This window comes from Rhinoderma darwinii, chromosome 13 (assembly GCF_050947455.1).
Source record: "Rhinoderma darwinii isolate aRhiDar2 chromosome 13, aRhiDar2.hap1, whole genome shotgun sequence".
Taxonomy (NCBI): Eukaryota; Metazoa; Chordata; class Amphibia; order Anura; family Rhinodermatidae; genus Rhinoderma; species Rhinoderma darwinii.
Genome location: NC_134699.1, coordinates 5,779,849 through 5,796,531, shown reverse-complemented (window position 1 = coordinate 5,796,531; position 16,683 = coordinate 5,779,849). Strand labels below are relative to the sequence as shown.

The window sequence follows — 16,683 nt, the reverse complement described above, 5'->3', positions numbered from 1 at the left end:
AAACGCCCGTAATTACGAGCCCATGGACTTCTATTGGCCACGGGTACCTCCCCGCTTGCTTACGGGAAGGTGCCCGGGCCATTGAAAAATATAGAACATGTCCTATTTCAGTCCGTAATAACGGCACGGGCAGGCCCATAGAAGTCTATGTGGCTCTCGTAATTACGGGAGCGTTGCTAGGTGACGTCAGGGGATAGTCACTGTCCAGGGTGCTGAAAGAGTTAACTGATCGGCAGTAACTCTTTCAGCACCTGGGACAGTGACTGCCACTAGACTTAACAGTATTAAAAGTTAACTTACCCAGAACTCCCTGCTTCTTCCTCCAGTCCGGCCTCCCGGGATGACGTTTCAGTCCAAGTGACGGCTGCAGCCAATCACAGGCCAATCACAGGCTGCAGCCAATCACAGGCCAATCACAGGCTGCAGCCAATCACAGGCCAATCACAGGCCAATCACAGGCTGCAGCGGTCACATGGACTGCCGCGTCATCCAGGGAGGTCGGACTGGATGTCAAGAGAGGGACGCGTCACCAAGACAACGGCCGGTAAGTATGAAATTCTTTTACTTTTTCTGCGGAAAGGGCTGTCCCTTCTCTCTATCCTGCACTGATAGAGAGAAGGGGCTGCCGATTACTGCAGTGTAATTTTGCAGCGAAAACATGCCCGTAAATACGGGTGGAATACGTGTGACCAAGGACCCGTATTTACGGGAGGACAAAAATACGTTCATGTGCATAAGGCCGTATTTTCATCTATCTCCCGAAATACTGTCCGTATTCCATCCGTATATACAGATTCATAAAAATAAAAAAAAAGAGGGAGGTGGCAAATTATGTCATCAGCATGTTGCATAGCAACGCTTCGGTAAATACGGAAGCTTCTATGGGAGAGTCCGTGACGTAATTACTGACAAGAACAGGACGGGTTCTATCATTTTTTTCAGCACTGACACCCATCCGTAAAAATACGGAAAAGCGTACGTGGCCAATAGAAATGAATGGGTCCGTAATTACTGATGAAAAATATGGTCGTGTGCATGGAGCATTAGGTCTCTTGCGCACGATCGTAGTGGTGTGCACGGCCATGATTTTCAGCTCGGACGGCCGCGGAGTGTCACCCGCGGGCCACCCGCAGATCGCGGCTGTGCACACCACTACGGTCATGAGGCCTAAAAGTTTTCCTGAGATGCAATTTTGCGGCAGTGTGTGAAAATGTAACAAAAACGCGTGATGTGAACCCAGCCTCAATCTGTATAACACCCATGTACCTTTTAGGATTTACGTACGTGCGTATATATATATATATATGTGTGTGTGTGTGTATAATTTATTATGATTGGGAGCGGCGCAGGTATTTGTATCCGTAGGTTTCGGCTGTGGGGTTTGGGGAGGACGAGCAGCTCTACCAGACACTACTACACGGTGCAGCAAGCGGTGTCCGTCAGGTAAGAGATGGGGAGTGTACCGCGTATCTAAGCTGTCAACCTGCTCAGATTTAGCAGCAACAATTTCTTTTAATAATAATTTGGTCAGTTTTGTAAATGTTTTATCTGTGACATCAGCCTCCCGACATAGTGAGGGGCCCCTAGAGATGGGGTTTGGCTGCTGATAGGTGCCCAGTGATATGGAAGTTGCGGTCCAGCTGTGACAGGTACAAATCTCAGTGCTGCCGCATTATTAACTCTGCGTATCCTATCGGGTCTCGCTCCTTTAAATAATTGAATTGGAAGAAAAAGGTATGGACATACAGGAGAGCGCTACTAGTAAGTAAACGGTTAACAATGGTAAATTCCTTGATTTATTAAATATAGGCAACGCGTTTCGACACAGGACATGTGTCTTCGTCAGGCCAAACCTTCCTTGGCCTGACGAAGACACATGTCCTGTGTTGAAACGCGTTGCCTATATTTAATAAATCAAGGAATTTACCATTGTTAACCGTTTACTTACTAGTAGCGCTCTCCTGTATGTCCATACCTTTTTCTTCCAATTCAATTATTACACTTGCGGTACTACGTTTCCGCGTTACCGTCATTTGGATTGGGGAGCAGCAGCTGTTTGTTAAAATCCTTACATGCTTACATCAGTGTTGTACCTGACTTGTACAACCTGTAAAGGTGAGCGCTATGACCTTACTTTACAAATGTTTCACCTTATCCATCAGGTTTATCTTGCACCATGTGGCGCTGTGTACCCTTCTTTTTCCCCCTTAGGTTTCGCTCCTTTAAACACTTTGAACCCCTTTTGAGCTGCTCAGTGAGTTGTCCATTGATTTACATGGACCTACTTGTCACTGGGGAGCTGAGTCTGCGGGCCCTAAACCCATTGGTCGCTGGGGGAGGGGTCTGTGCGGGACCTGTACCTTATGGTCGCTGGTGAGCGGGGTCTGTGTTGGTCCTGAACCCACTAGTCGCTTGGGAGCGGGCTCTATGCGGGTCCTGAACCCAATGTGAGCGGGGTCTGTGCGGGTTCTGAACCCAATGATCGCTGATGAGCGGGGTCTGTGCGTGTCCTGAACCCAATGATCGCTGATGAGCGGCGTCTGTGCGTGTCCTGAACCCAATGATCGCTGATGAGCGGCGTCTGTGCGTGTCCTGAACCCAATGATCGCTGGTGAGCGGGGTCTGTGCGGGTCCTGGACCCAATGATCGCTGGTGAGCTGGGTCTGTGCGTGTCCTGAACCCAATGATCGCTGGTGAGTGGGGTCTGTGCGTGTCCTGGACCCAATGATCGCTGGTGAGCGGGGTCCGTGCGTGTCCTGGACCCAATGATCGCTGGTGAGCGGGGTCCGTGCGTGTCCTGGACCCAATGATCGCTGGTGAGCGGGGTCCGTGCGTGTCCTGGACCCAATGATCGCTGGTGAGCTGGGTCTGTGCGTGTCCTGAACCCAATGATCGCTGATGAGCGGCGTCTGTGCGTGTCCTGAACCCAATGATCGCTGATGAGCGGGGTCTGTGCGGGTCCTGAACCCACTGGTCGCTGGGGAGCGGGCTCTATGCGGGTCCTGAAACCAATGATCGTTGGTCAGCGGGGTCTGGCAGGTCCTGAATCCAATGTTCGCTGATAAGCAGAGTCTGGCGGGTCCTGAACCCAATGATCGCTGGTGAGCGGGGGTCTGGCGTGTCCTGAACCCAAGTATCGCTGGTGAGCGGGGTCTGTGCGTGTCCTGAACCCAATGATCGCTGATGAGCGGGGTCTGTGCGTGTCCTGAACCCAATGATCGCTGGTGAGTGGGGTCTGTGCGTGTCCTGGACCCAATGATCGCTGGTGAGCGGGGTCCGTGCGTGTCCTGGACCCAATGATCGCTGGTGAGCGGGGTCCGTGCGTGTCCTGGACCCAATGATCGCTGGTGAGCGGGGTCCGTGCGTGTCCTGGACCCAATGATCGCTGGTGAGCTGGGTCTGTGCGTGTCCTGAACCCAATGATCGCTGGTGAGTGGGGTCTGTGCGTGTCCTGGACCCAATGATCGCTGGTGAGCGGGGTCCGTGCGTGTCCTGGACCCAATGATCGCTGGTGAGCGGGGTCCGTGCGTGTCCTGGACCCAATGATCGCTGGTGAGCGGGGTCCGTGCGTGTCCTGGACCCAATGATCGCTGGTGAGCTGGGTCTGTGCGTGTCCTGAACCCAATGATCGCTGGTGAGCGGGGTCTGTGCGGGTCCTGAGCCCACTGGGCGGGGGGGGTCCTGCATGGGCCTTGAATTAACCCTCTGGGCTGCTTGCTTCTGCAGCACCACAATTGTTTTCCACTTGACCACAACGTTCCTCGCTGCCATAATAAAGAAGACAATCTCTTCGGAACTTGACTATAGAAATTTCTATTGATTTTTGCAAAACTTGTTTTTAGTTTTTATGTTTTTTTCCTGAATGTTGAGAAAGATAAAACTTCTCCTGTAAAGATCTGTTATTGATCGGCCATTACCCCCTCCCCCGCTCGTCTTTTTCATGTCGGCCGTTTGCCAGCATAAAGCGATTTTCCTGCCGGCTTTGCATACGCGGCTGGAGGATAAATATATATATTTAGTGTTTCCTGTTCTTCAATCACAACACATGAAACCCGAGTCTCCTGAAAACCTCGGAGGATCGCCCCTCGCTGTGTGGAACGCCTCGACACTTCTGAGGGGACACAAGAAAAAAAAGAACTTTCAATTTCTTCTACGTTCAAAACCTTTTATTGAACCGGCGGCTGATGAGAGAAATAAAAAGGAGATTTTGTTCTTTAAAGGATAAAAGTTTCCGGTGATTAACATTTTGAAACATTGTATCTACTTTCTTTAGTAACTTTTTTTCTTAAAGGGGACATCTCCCAAAAAGTAGCTTTACGCTGATCAATAATAGACTCGGTTCCGATTCAGGAGGCTGCTTGTTAAAGGGCCATACACGGCAAAATATTGATGGCCATGTAATACATGGACAGGCCGGCTCTGCCAGATCCGGGCGTAAGTAGAAACTTTTGAACTGCCACCCCCTATAGTTTTTCTGCTGTGTAAGCATCTCTTTGCCCAGGCTCAGGCGGACCCCCCCCCCCCCTCTATGACTTCCATACATCTTAATAGGGCACATAGAAAGGGGTCGTCTCCCTAGGGGGTCCTTTTAAAAACGTCAGTTTTTTTAATGCAAATAAAGTTTTGTCGTTGTATATTGAAAAGTTCTAAAACTTTCTAATAGACTTTGTATTTTAATCTCTGACTGTTTTCAAGATTTCTGCTTGCTGTCAGTGTAAGGGAAAACTCTTGTTTGCATCCAGAGACTAAAAGCGCGTCCTGTTTACAGGCTTATCTTGGACTTGCACTTTGTCGTGTCGCGGGTCCGCACGTGGATTGACCCCATTCCAATGGGAAGCGAATTTTATACGTATTTCGGCACAGAATTCAGGGTAAAAGCCTTAACGTGTAAATGGGACCAGAGGCGTAACTTATAGCTCCGTGGCCCCAATGCAAAATCTGCACCAGGGACCCTGCACACTATGTGCCATTTGTGATACTGGTGACTTTTAGTTTGATAGAGGGGGCATTGGGCCCGCGTGCGACTTCTACCTCCGCATCCCCTATAGCCACACTCCTGACCTAGCTGAGGGTTTGTTACAATTGTATCCAGTCTAGACAATCCTCTATGAGCTAAACGGCCTGTATACCGGACTGATAAATTTTACCTGCGCTGATACATTGTAACAAACTATTAGGACAGCGGAGAGATTAAGGCCCTGTTCACACTGAGTATTTTGGCGTCGGAAACAGCGCCCAAAATCGCCTCATATTGATTCAAATGGGAGGCGGAAGCGTTTTTTCGTCCCGTGAGCGGTAAAAATCGGCGACATGCCCTTCCTTAGGGCTTTTCCGTCTCTGACCTCGTATTGACCTCAACGGGAGGCAGAGAAAGTGGTTTTCGCTGCGTTTTTTGCCCGCAGCCGAAAACGCGGAAAACCGCATGCAGGCAGGTCAAAATCTGTTCAGATTTTCCTGCCTGCAAAAAAAACTCTGTGTGAACAGGTCCTAAAAGTTCTACAACTTTCTACTAGACTTTGCGTTTTGATTTCTCACCGTTTTCATGATCTCTGCTTGCTGTCAGTAAATGAGAACATTCTTGTGTATAGCCTGAAAACTATGTACAGAGCTATTGCTCCACACAGCTGACTGTTTGTTACAATGTATCCAGTGTGGACAATCCCCATTTAGGTAAAGGGCATGGACTCCAGACTGTCACAATGTATCAGTGCAGATAAAATGTATCAGTCTGGAGTCCATGCCCTTTGTCACAATGTATCCAGTCTGGACAATTCTCATTTAGGGAAACAGGAGATGTTTGTGCTACTGATGTGTTTAGCTCACATAAGATTGTGTGGACTGGATACAAACTGTAAAAAACCCTCAGCTGTGAGAAATATTAGGTCTGTACGGGTCTGTTCCCATTCACTGACAGCAAACCGATATTGTGAAGAACTAAAACGCAAAGTCCGTAAAATTTAATTATATAATGAGTCAACTTAATTTAGATAAAGTGGAAAACCTGTTTAACGGCCTGCCACGTGATGAGGGGCCCCATAGACGTTTTTCCCCATAGGGCCCTCCCTCCCCAGTGACCGCCCGCCGCTGCCATTTCCTGAATGTTTTGACATGTTGGATGGAAGTGTAACTATGTTCACATGGGGTCTTTTGCCGAGTTTTTTGACGCGGAAACCGCGTCGCAAAACTCGGCAGAAACGGCCCGAGAACGCCTCCCATTGATTTCAATGGGAGGCGTCGGCGTCTTTTTCCCGCGAGCAGTAAAATTGCCTCGCGGGAAAAAGAAAGCGACATGCCCTATCTTCGGGCGCTTCCGCCTCCGACCTCCCATTGACTTCAATGGGAGGCAGGAGAAAGCGTGTTTTATGCCCGCGGCGCTCAATGGCCGCGGGCGAAAAACGGCGCGATAATTGCTGTTCACACGGAGTATTTTGGGGGAGGAATATCTGCCTCAAAATTCCGTTTGGAACTTTGAGGCAGATATTCCTTCCCCAAAATACTCCGTGTGAACATAGCCCTCTCCGCCTGGAGCGTCTCTTCCGTCCGCGTAACGCTGTACTAACCTTTAATGCGATAATGTAAATAGTGGGATAAGAGACTGGAGGCGACGACCGTAAATCAGGTTTTCTGCTACAATGTTTGCGCGCGCCGCTCACTCTTCATGCAGATTTTTAACATTTACTCTTCTTCTTAAGTTTTTTTTTTTTTCGTCCCCAAGTTGATGTAAAATAAGCAAAAAAACAAAAAAAAAACAACACGTTTTGACTTTTCAGAACTTGAGTTTATTGTGCAACGTTTCCATTGGGACCCAGTGGGGGATGGGCAGACCACCGATGCATTTAGGCGATGCCTTCAGCCGGCCAGTTCATGCTTTTACAAAAGTCGCCCTTGAGATGCCGGGTTCTGCCGTAACGTTCCAGTTGTAGGGCCGGGTCAGTCGATCTCCAGCCTATCAGACCTTGGGTTGTATGTGGAAGGGCAGGCGATGGGTTAACCTGCAGGGAAAAATGAGATTTAAAGAGTCTAATGTACATAATCCCCGCCACGTGGGTCCCCCTCTGTCATCCGTATACTCCTAACCGCATACGGACAGGGGATGTCTTGATAGTACCGACCCTTTTTTAATCATTGAATAACTTTCTACTAGACTTTCCATTTTGATTTCTCACCATTTTCAATATCTCTGTTTGCTGTCAGTAAATGAGAGCATTCGCTTAGATCCAGAGTCTGAAAACGCTGTACACATCTATTACGTCTCACAGCTGACTGTTTGTTACAGTTTATCCAGTCTAGACAATCCTCATTAGCCTGGACTCCAGACTGATACATAATACCTGCACTGATACAGTGTGACAAAAAGGAGAGACTTGTGCTGCTTCTGATGTGTTTAGCTCACAGAAGACTGTCTAGACTGGATGCAATTGTAACAAACCTTTTCAGCTGTGCCGATTTTTCAAAAATGTTTCCATTCTGACTGCAAGCAGACTTTTTTTTGGGTGAGGAATTGATATACAAAGTCTTAGAAAGTTGTGGACCTTCTCATTATACAAGCTGTGAGAAGTATTGGGTCAGCGTAGGGTTTTGTGTCTCTGGATGTGAATAAGATTGTTTATATTCACTCACAGCAAGCACAGATCTTGAAAAAAATAATTATTTTTTTTTCCACCAATCTCCGCAACTTAGCATAGACTATATTGGGGTACTGACCTTTATGTACTGCTCCATTGGGGTCACCATCCGAACCCTCATGTGGTCCGGGACCTTAATTTGTCGCGCCGGTTCCTTCGTCTCCGTGGCGTTTTCAGTTCTCGGCTGAAAGTAGAAGACGGACTTGTTTATACGGCGGTTGTGTCTTGCAGGTTCCAGGTGTTCCCTAATTTTCAGCGACTTTGTATATAGATGGAGGATGGATTAGATGACATTTTACAGATGTAATAGTAGTACCCACTAAATCGCTTGAGACATAGCTCCTCCCCTCTGAAAGCTCTCAGCCAATCAGCAGAGCTGAGAGGGGTCACATGACACTTCACTGCAGCCCTGACTCCTTACAAACAGGAACCGATCGATCCAAAGGACTCATGGGGCGGGGCTCACTTTTCTAACCTCCCGATTGGTAGTTTTTTTTTGGGGGGGGGGGCCCTGTTCTAAAGGAAAGCCGCGTTGCTGCCGTGTTCCTTTAAATATCAAGACGCTGCGCTCCGTGAATCTTTACCTCCTTGTAGGGTGCGGTGAGGAACCCCCAGTTCTCCGGCCACATCCTGGTGGTCTCCAGTTCTTTTTTGACATGCGCTTTCCTAAACACAAAGTAGAACGTTGACCGGACTTATTGCCGTTTTTTTACACCGAGCGCCTTATTCTTCTAAGACCAACGTTGGTGCTAAAATGAGTTTAGCCTTTTTTGTATGTGACTTATAGGGCGCGTGAAAAGTCTGAAGCCCCTCCGTATCTGTAATGCGCCTAATGATGATGATGATACACATTATGGATTAATCCAGTCTGTGTCCCTATGACAAACATTACTGGCCCCATCCGCTATATTGTATACAGTGTAAACATTTCATACAGCAAGAAGTTCCTGACTTTTGACTCCTTCCGATCAATCAGGAGATAATGGGTTGCAATAACTAAGGTGGGAAATGGTAAGGCCTGGTACACACAGCATGATTTTGGTACAATTGCATTCTTTTTTTATTTTTTGGGGGGAGGATATCTCACTCCTAGGACCCTCCGCGGTCGGTTATTATTGGGGAAGGGGCACCGTACTGAACATTGACATGATTGTGTGTCCTTTTTGGGTGGGACCCCCTTCTCACTATTGTTTGCATATGCTCCAATTAAAGTATATGGGAAGGGGTTGTCCAGATCTGTATATACCCACCGCGCCGCGTGACCCTGACTGGTGTGATTGAGGCCGAGTAATGAGATACAATCAGATCACTGTGCAGCCGGCGATCCCCCCCGAAATAATTCATGACCGTAAATCACACAATCCTGCGTCCTACGCCTCCGCTCCACATACAGGATTGTACCTGTAGCTGCTCCGTGTATACAGATCATGTGATATACATACTATCTGCTGCACACACGCGTTATATACACATCACCGCTGAGAGAGATATATATATGTCCACACACATTACAGTATATACCCCGTGCACACACGTTATATACACATTACATATCCTATTATATACCTTGTGCACACACACTATATACACATTATATACCCCGTGCACACACTATATACACATTATATACCCCGTGCACACACTATATACACATTATATACCCCGTGCACACACACTATATAGACATTATATACCCCGTGCACACACTATATACACATTATATACCCCGTGCACACACTATATACACATATACCCCGTGCACACACTATATACACATTATATACCCCGTGCACACACTATATACACATTATATACCCCGTGCACACACTATATAGACATTATATACCCCGTGCACACACTATATACACATTATATACCCCGTGCACACACTATATACACATTATATACCCCGTGCACACACACAATATAGACATTATATACACCCTATGCACACACTATATACACATTATATACCCCGTGCGCACACGCATTATATACCCTGTGCACACACTATATACACATTATATACCCCGTGCACACACTATATATACATTATATACCCCGTGCACACACACTATATAGACATTATATACCCCGTGCACACACACTATATACACACTATATACACATTATATACCCCGTGCACACACACACTATATACACATTATATACCCCGTGCACACACACTATATAGACATTATATACCCCGTGCACACACTATATAGACATTATATACCCCGTGCACACACTATATACACATTATATACCCCGTGCACACACTATATACACATTATATACCCCGTGCACACACTATATACACATTATATACCCCGTGCACACACTATATACACATTATATACCCCGTGCACACACTATATACACATTATATACCCCGTGCACACACTATATACACATTATATACCCCGTGCACACACTATATACACATTATATACCCCATGCACACACTATATACACATTATATACCCCGTGCACACACTATATACACACTATATACACATTATATACCCCGTGCACACACTATATACACATTATATACCCCGTGCACACACTATATACACATTACATATCCTATTATATACCTTGTGCACACACACTATATACACATTATATACCCCGTGCACACACTATATACACATTATATACCCCGTGCACACACACTATATAGACATTATATACCCCGTGCACACACTATATACACATTATATACCCCGTGCACACACTATATACACATATACCCCGTGCACACACTATATACACATTATATACCCCGTGCACACACTATATACACATTATATACCCCGTGCACACACTATATAGACATTATATACCCCGTGCACACACTATATACACATTATATACCCCGTGCACACACTATATACACATTATATACCCCGTGCACACACACAATATAGACATTATATACACCCTATGCACACACTATATACACATTATATACCCCGTGCGCACACGCATTATATACCCTGTGCACACACTATATACACATTATATACCCCGTGCACACACTATATATACATTATATACCCCGTGCACACACACTATATACACATTATATACCCCATGCACACATGCATTATATACACATTACATATCCTATTATATACCTTGTGCACACACACTATATACACATTACCTGCTCTCTGTACACACCAGTATATACCCCCCTCCCCATTATGTACACAGGTAAGAGGCAGCAGTATATTACCAGATCATGTCCTGTGCCACAAGGTTACTGTGTTTGCCCAGGTTGGGGCTGTGCTGGGGGGCGGCCGCCATGTCTCTGTACACACAGCTGACCAATGTTTACCTGTAGCCAGGTAACCAGAGTCCCTGAAGGTGACGTCACACAGGGGGGCAGGGACTCGTATCTGTATTATTACTATTCTACATGAGACGTTATTACAGCTCCTGATATAATAGTAATCTAACAGGCGTGTAATAATATAATAAGCTTTCTTCACACCGCCCGCAGATAGAATGAGTCTCTTTTGCCCGGTTCACGTCTCGTTTTTAGTTACATAATAGATAGAAAAATACTGGGGGAGATTTAACAACGCTGGTGCAGTTGCCCATAGCAACCAATCGGGTCTCTTCTTTCATTTTCAAAAGGGTCTCTGAAAATTGAAAGCTGGCATCTGATTGGTTGCTATGGGCAACTAACTGCACCAGTGTTGATAAATCTCCCCCGATGTGTGTACGGTGGGACCCCCAGCTATCAGTTCTTAGGAAAGCTTGGTATCAACCAACATGGCTGCCTCAAAGCTTTGCCAGATTCCTGAATATCGCCTATGACACGTCCGTGGACACGTATTCGGGAACCGCACAGCCTTGGAGTTGTATGGCACCTGGAGAAGTCTATGGGGTCCTACTGTATCATATTCGTCCATTTTATACAGCTTTCTGGGCGTGGGTTCATGACTTTCTGCACGAAGGCGCCAAACGGCAGCGGCCGGAGTGCCGTCACGTGCTCTGCGCTTATTGCTGCAGAACTAGGCAGATTTTCTATTCATGACTCTTAAGAAAGCTGGGCGGCCATGTTGTTTTTTATCCATCTTTCCACTTCCCTCACAAGTAATCAGCGACACACCCCACGCCCCCAAACGAAATGATCGGTGCCATTGAGATCTCTAGCGACAAAGCCACGATGGACCCGAAATGTCAAATATTTGGTTGCCACCCAGCTTTCCCGGATTGCAACTAGTCTTAGAACCGGGGGAGGGTTCCCGCCATTCAAGAACCTGGGAAAGCTGTCTGACAACTTCTGTAATGGCGGCCATATTGGTTGGCACTCAAATTGATAGAAGAGGACGACTCCGGGGAAGGGCTCTTTAACCACACAAAAGAGGGAAAACTAGAATCGCCATCTGTGTATCGGGAGATAACGATTGTAATTACCATTCAGTGCCGCGGCCGGCCATGAGTAAGCCTCCTGAAATAACACAGGCCTCGTCTCATCCAGCCAGGTGCTTTAACCTATTGGAGTTCCAATTACCAATTAGGTAGCAATTAAATCGGCAGCGTCTCCCGTCGCACTCAGGGAAAGGTTATCCATTGTCTTGGTTATTAGACGGCCTCGTCCTTCTCGCTGCCATTAATCTTACAAAATTGTTTTTAATATTTCTTAAATGTCCTAATAAGAAAATGGGAACTTTTCTAATAACTAAAAAAAAATCTCACGACGAATTCGCAACGTGAAACTATTTAAGGAGAGATTGTGTAGACGCGGCAGAATGGACGTCCCTGAATGAGCGTCTTATTTTCTGTAGCCGGTTATAGACGTGAGAGATTCATTTGTAGATCCTGTACACAAACGTATGGCTACGGTCGGCTACAGACGTAAAATTTCTAGAAGATTCCAGTAAAGATGGAGAATTCCTTTAATTTTCTGACATGTAACTTAAAACCTTAAAAGGCTCAAGCCAAGAATAACCATCACAAGAACGTCAGGGAATTTGGAAAGGGACCCTCTGGGACCATGGTAGTCTTTAATTTATTTGGTTTCGGCTCTTTTTCGGAAGGTCACGTTGCGGTGACCACCAATGTAGCTCTAAAGCTACGGGACATGGTAGTGGTCACCAAAGCCACTCAGCCCACATGCAGAATTACTAGGGGCACAAGCATCAAGACAGGGCAGATTTGGCATTTCTGCGCTCCCCAAGCAAAGATACGTCTGGGGGCTCACACCTGTAGAGAGTGCCCCACACAGTGCCCCCTGTATATAGTATCACAACCCCCCTGTATCGCGCCACACACAGTCCCCCTAGCAGGTGGCCCCACACACGCGCGGTCCCCCTAGCAGGTGGCGCCACACACGCGCCTCCCAAACAAATAAAAAAACCTTATACTCCCTTAGCCCCGTTCCCGCGATGAACGAAGCTCCTCAGCCCCGCATCCTATGAGACAGGACCCTTGCATGGGCCGTTGTGATCCAGTGCCGTCATCGTATCGGCCTGCGCAGAGATTCTGTCCCAGCATCTTATAGGCTGCAGGTCTAACGTGACCCGTAGCCTAGTGAATGGCAGAGAAGGGAGATGATCGTTTCCTGCTCCGCCATTGTATTTAATTGTATGAATTGAATGTGACTGTTGCCTGGGGGCACCGGGCCAAAAATCCGAGGCTTGTGCCCCAGATGCCCAGTGCTAGCTATGGATGAGTGTTCCTATGCCCGATCTTCTAGAATATATGTCAGTCATCCTTTTTCAGTCCTTATCTCATACATGTTGTGTCAGTCTCCACTGCAGTCCTGGCATTCTATTCACAAACCAGAAAGCTCAGGGTAAAAAGAAAACAAACAATGAATCCCGTCCAGAAAGCAGAAATCTTCAGCGCACAATTAAAGGGAATATAAATAGTAAGATGAATACATGATGATCAAGGAGTTAACCGGGTGAGATCATTCTAAAATCGCAAAAACACATCCGACTCCTTCCGTTATCCAGAACAATGTGTTACACTTAATACTTGAAATGAAGAAGCGCAGGAGGCGGGGGGCCTGGGAGACGTTAATATGCTGCGCATTCTTCTCTCGAAATATATTCCAGCGACACAATAGTCTGAAAGTTTTCCGGGATGATTAGAAATGGATTGAAAAATGTGTTTCATGTTTTAATTTTATGCATAGAGAATTAGAGCTTAGTGCCCCTCGGAGAGCGGCTGTCAGCGGAACACGTTCACCGTGATATAAAACACAGATCTTATTACCACCGTGCCCGTCCACAAGGATGTGGAGGATATTTGCAGCTCCCTTGTTCTGACGGTGGCTACATGCAGCCACCACTAGGGGGAGCTCACTGCATATGAATTTATACAGCTACTATTGTTTATCCAGTGAGCTCCCCCTAGTGGTGGCTGCAGGTAAACAGAATTGTGTCATTCACTTAATTCCAGTGAGAAGGGGAGCAGTTGAGTGCGGGGCCCCACAGTAGTGGTGTGGACTACTCTACACTACCTATAATATTATAAAGTTCCATGGTCAAGGTCCCCCACCCCCCTGCATGTAAGGCTCTGTTCACATCTGCCTCAAGGCTTCTGTTTATAATGACTTATAATGGGGACGGTCTGCGTTTCCTCATGGTGGCCGTCATATTGATGGGAGGAATAGCGCTGCATGAAGCATGTGAACGCAGCCCTGGAGGTGTTATGGGAAGCGGCTGGCACTTTTATAGGGCCTGTCGTGAGTGCAGTGACTACATCTGGTAATGTAATGCATCAATGTCTGCCAAAGTTATGGGGGTTCTGATTAAATCTGGCAGGGTCACAGGGCACAGGCGATGTCCAGCAATTTTATGAGTGCACTGACAGTATCTGCCAATGTTTTAGGGGCAGTGACTCTAGAGTGGCTGGTAGTGTTATGGGGGTACTGGTTATGTCTAGCAGTGTTATGGGGGCAAAATGCTAGTTTTTTACCGCTCAGACGGTTGTAGATGTAAAGTCTGAAGTGTCCATCAAGGAGTTGACCTTCCCCTCAGCTGACATGCAGAAAGAACGATCCAAATTTCCACTGGTGTGTGTATCTCGCTGGTACTTGTGGTTCCACACAGAAATGAAACTGCAGAAATGCAACTGCTTGCTGTGTATATCCTCGTACTTGATGTTCCAAATCTCCAACAAGGGAGAAAAAGGAGATCGTCACTACCTCTGGGGAACTACAAATTCCACGAGTTTATTCCATACTTACAAAAATAGATAAAAGCATAAGCTCTTGTAACACGCCAAATAATGCAACCCGACCCTGGGTTTCGCCTTTCTGGCTTCCTCTGGGGCACTGGTTATGTCTAGCAGTGTTATGGGGGCACCGGCTATGTCTGGTAACAATATAGTTCTTTCAGGTAGCGTTCTAGGGCACTGGTTATGTGTTGCCGTCTTATAGCGGCACTAGTTATGTCTAGCAGTGTTATGGGGGCACTGGTTATATCTAGTAGTGTTATGGGGGCACTGGTTATGTCTAGCAGTGTTATGGGGGCACTGGTTATGTCTAGCAGTGTTATGGGGGCACCGGCTATGTCTGGTAACAATATAGTTATTTCAGGCAGCGTTCTAGGGCACTGGTTATGTGTTGCCGTCTTATAGCAGCACTAGTTATGTCTAGCAGTGTTATGGGGGCACTGGTTATGTCTAGCAGTGTTATGGGGGCACTGGTTATGTCTAGCAGTGTTATGGGGCACTGGTATATCTGGCAGTGTTATGGGGGCACCGGCTATGTCTGGTAACAATATAGTTATTTCAGGCAGCGTTCTAGGGCACTGGTTATGTGTTGCCGTCTTATAGCAGCACTAGTTATGTCTAGCAGTGTTATGGGGGCACTGGTTATGTCTAGCAGTGTTATGGGGGCACTGGTTATGTCTAGCAGTGTTATGGGGGCACGGGTTATGTCTAGCAGTGTTAAGGGGGCACTGGTTATGTCTAGCAATGTTATGGGGGCACCAGCTATGTCTGGCAGTGTTATGGGGGCACCGGCTATGTCTGACGGTGTTATGGGGGCTCCGGCTACGTCTGGTGGTGTTTTGGGGGCACTGGTTATGTCTAGCAGTGTTATGGGGCACTGGTTATGTCTAGCAATATTATGGGGGCACCGGCTATGTCTGGCAGTGTTATGGGGGCACCGGCTATGTCTGGCAGTGTTATGGGGGCACCGGCTATGTCTGGCAGTGTTATGGGGGCACCGGCTATGTCTGATAACAATATAGTTATTTCAGGCAGCGTTATAGGGCACTGGTTATGTGTTGCCGTCTTATAGCAGCACTAGTTATGTCTAGCAGTGTTATGGGGGCACTGGTTATGTCTAGCAGTGTTATGGGGGCACTAGTTATGTCTAGCAGTGTTATGGGGGCACGGGTTATGTCTAGCAGTGTTAAGGGGGCACTGGTTATGTCTAGCAATGTTATGGGGGCACCAGCTCTGTCTGGCAGTGTTATGGGGGCACCGGCTTTGTCTGACGGTGTTATGGGGGCTCCGGCTACGTCTGGTGGTGTTTTGGGGGCACTGGTTATGTCTAGCAGTGTTATGAGGCACTGGTTATGTCTAGCAATATTATGGGGGCACCGGCTATGTCTGGCAGTGTTATGGGGGCACCGGCTATGTCTGGCAGTGTTATGGGGGCACCGGCTATGTCTGGCAGTGTTATGGGGGCACCGGCTATGTCTGGTAACAATATAGTTATTTCAGGCAGCGTTATAGGGCACTGGTTATGTGTTGCCGTCTTATAGCGGCACTAGTTCTGTCTAGCAGTGTTATGGGGGCACTGGTCATGTCTAGCAATGTTATGGGGGCACCGGCTATGTCTGGCAGTGTTATGGGGGCACCGGCTATGTCGGACCAGCCCTCTCCGTGCCCCCCTGACATGTTGTCCGGTGCAGTTCGATGCCGCCTTATTTCCCACGTAACTTTCCTGCATTGATAATAGAAATGTGAGGACGAGCGATGAGACTTTGTTGTATTGAGTCCCGCGCCGCTCGCTCCGTTTGCAGCAGTAAGTGCGGAGATCCATAATCTTCAGGAGAGGAACAATTATTTCTGGGGA

The 16,683-nt window shown here is 47.2% G+C and overlaps 1 protein-coding gene across 3 annotated transcripts; it reads right to left on the bottom strand.

The window, feature by feature from the left end:
- Window positions 1-6,756: 6,756 nt before the first annotated feature.
- Window positions 6,757-12,142, bottom strand: CIMIP1 (ciliary microtubule inner protein 1). Of its 3 annotated transcripts, none has more exons than XM_075845594.1 (4): window positions 12,060-12,142; window positions 8,210-8,291; window positions 7,705-7,809; window positions 6,757-6,992 (listed from the first exon to the last, which is right to left on the bottom strand). In XM_075845594.1, the coding sequence occupies exons 1-4, from the start codon at window positions 12,080-12,082 to the stop codon at window positions 6,837-6,839; spliced, it is 366 nt and encodes a 121-aa protein (XP_075701709.1). In that variant the 5' UTR covers window positions 12,083-12,142; the 3' UTR covers window positions 6,757-6,836. The 3 variants fall into 3 exon arrangements, with proteins under 3 accessions (XP_075701709.1, XP_075701708.1, XP_075701707.1); XM_075845593.1 differs by lacking the exon at window positions 12,060-12,142 and adding an exon at window positions 11,534-11,645; XM_075845592.1 differs by lacking the exon at window positions 12,060-12,142 and adding an exon at window positions 10,870-11,231.
- Between the last annotated feature and the right edge of the window lie 4,541 nt (window positions 12,143-16,683).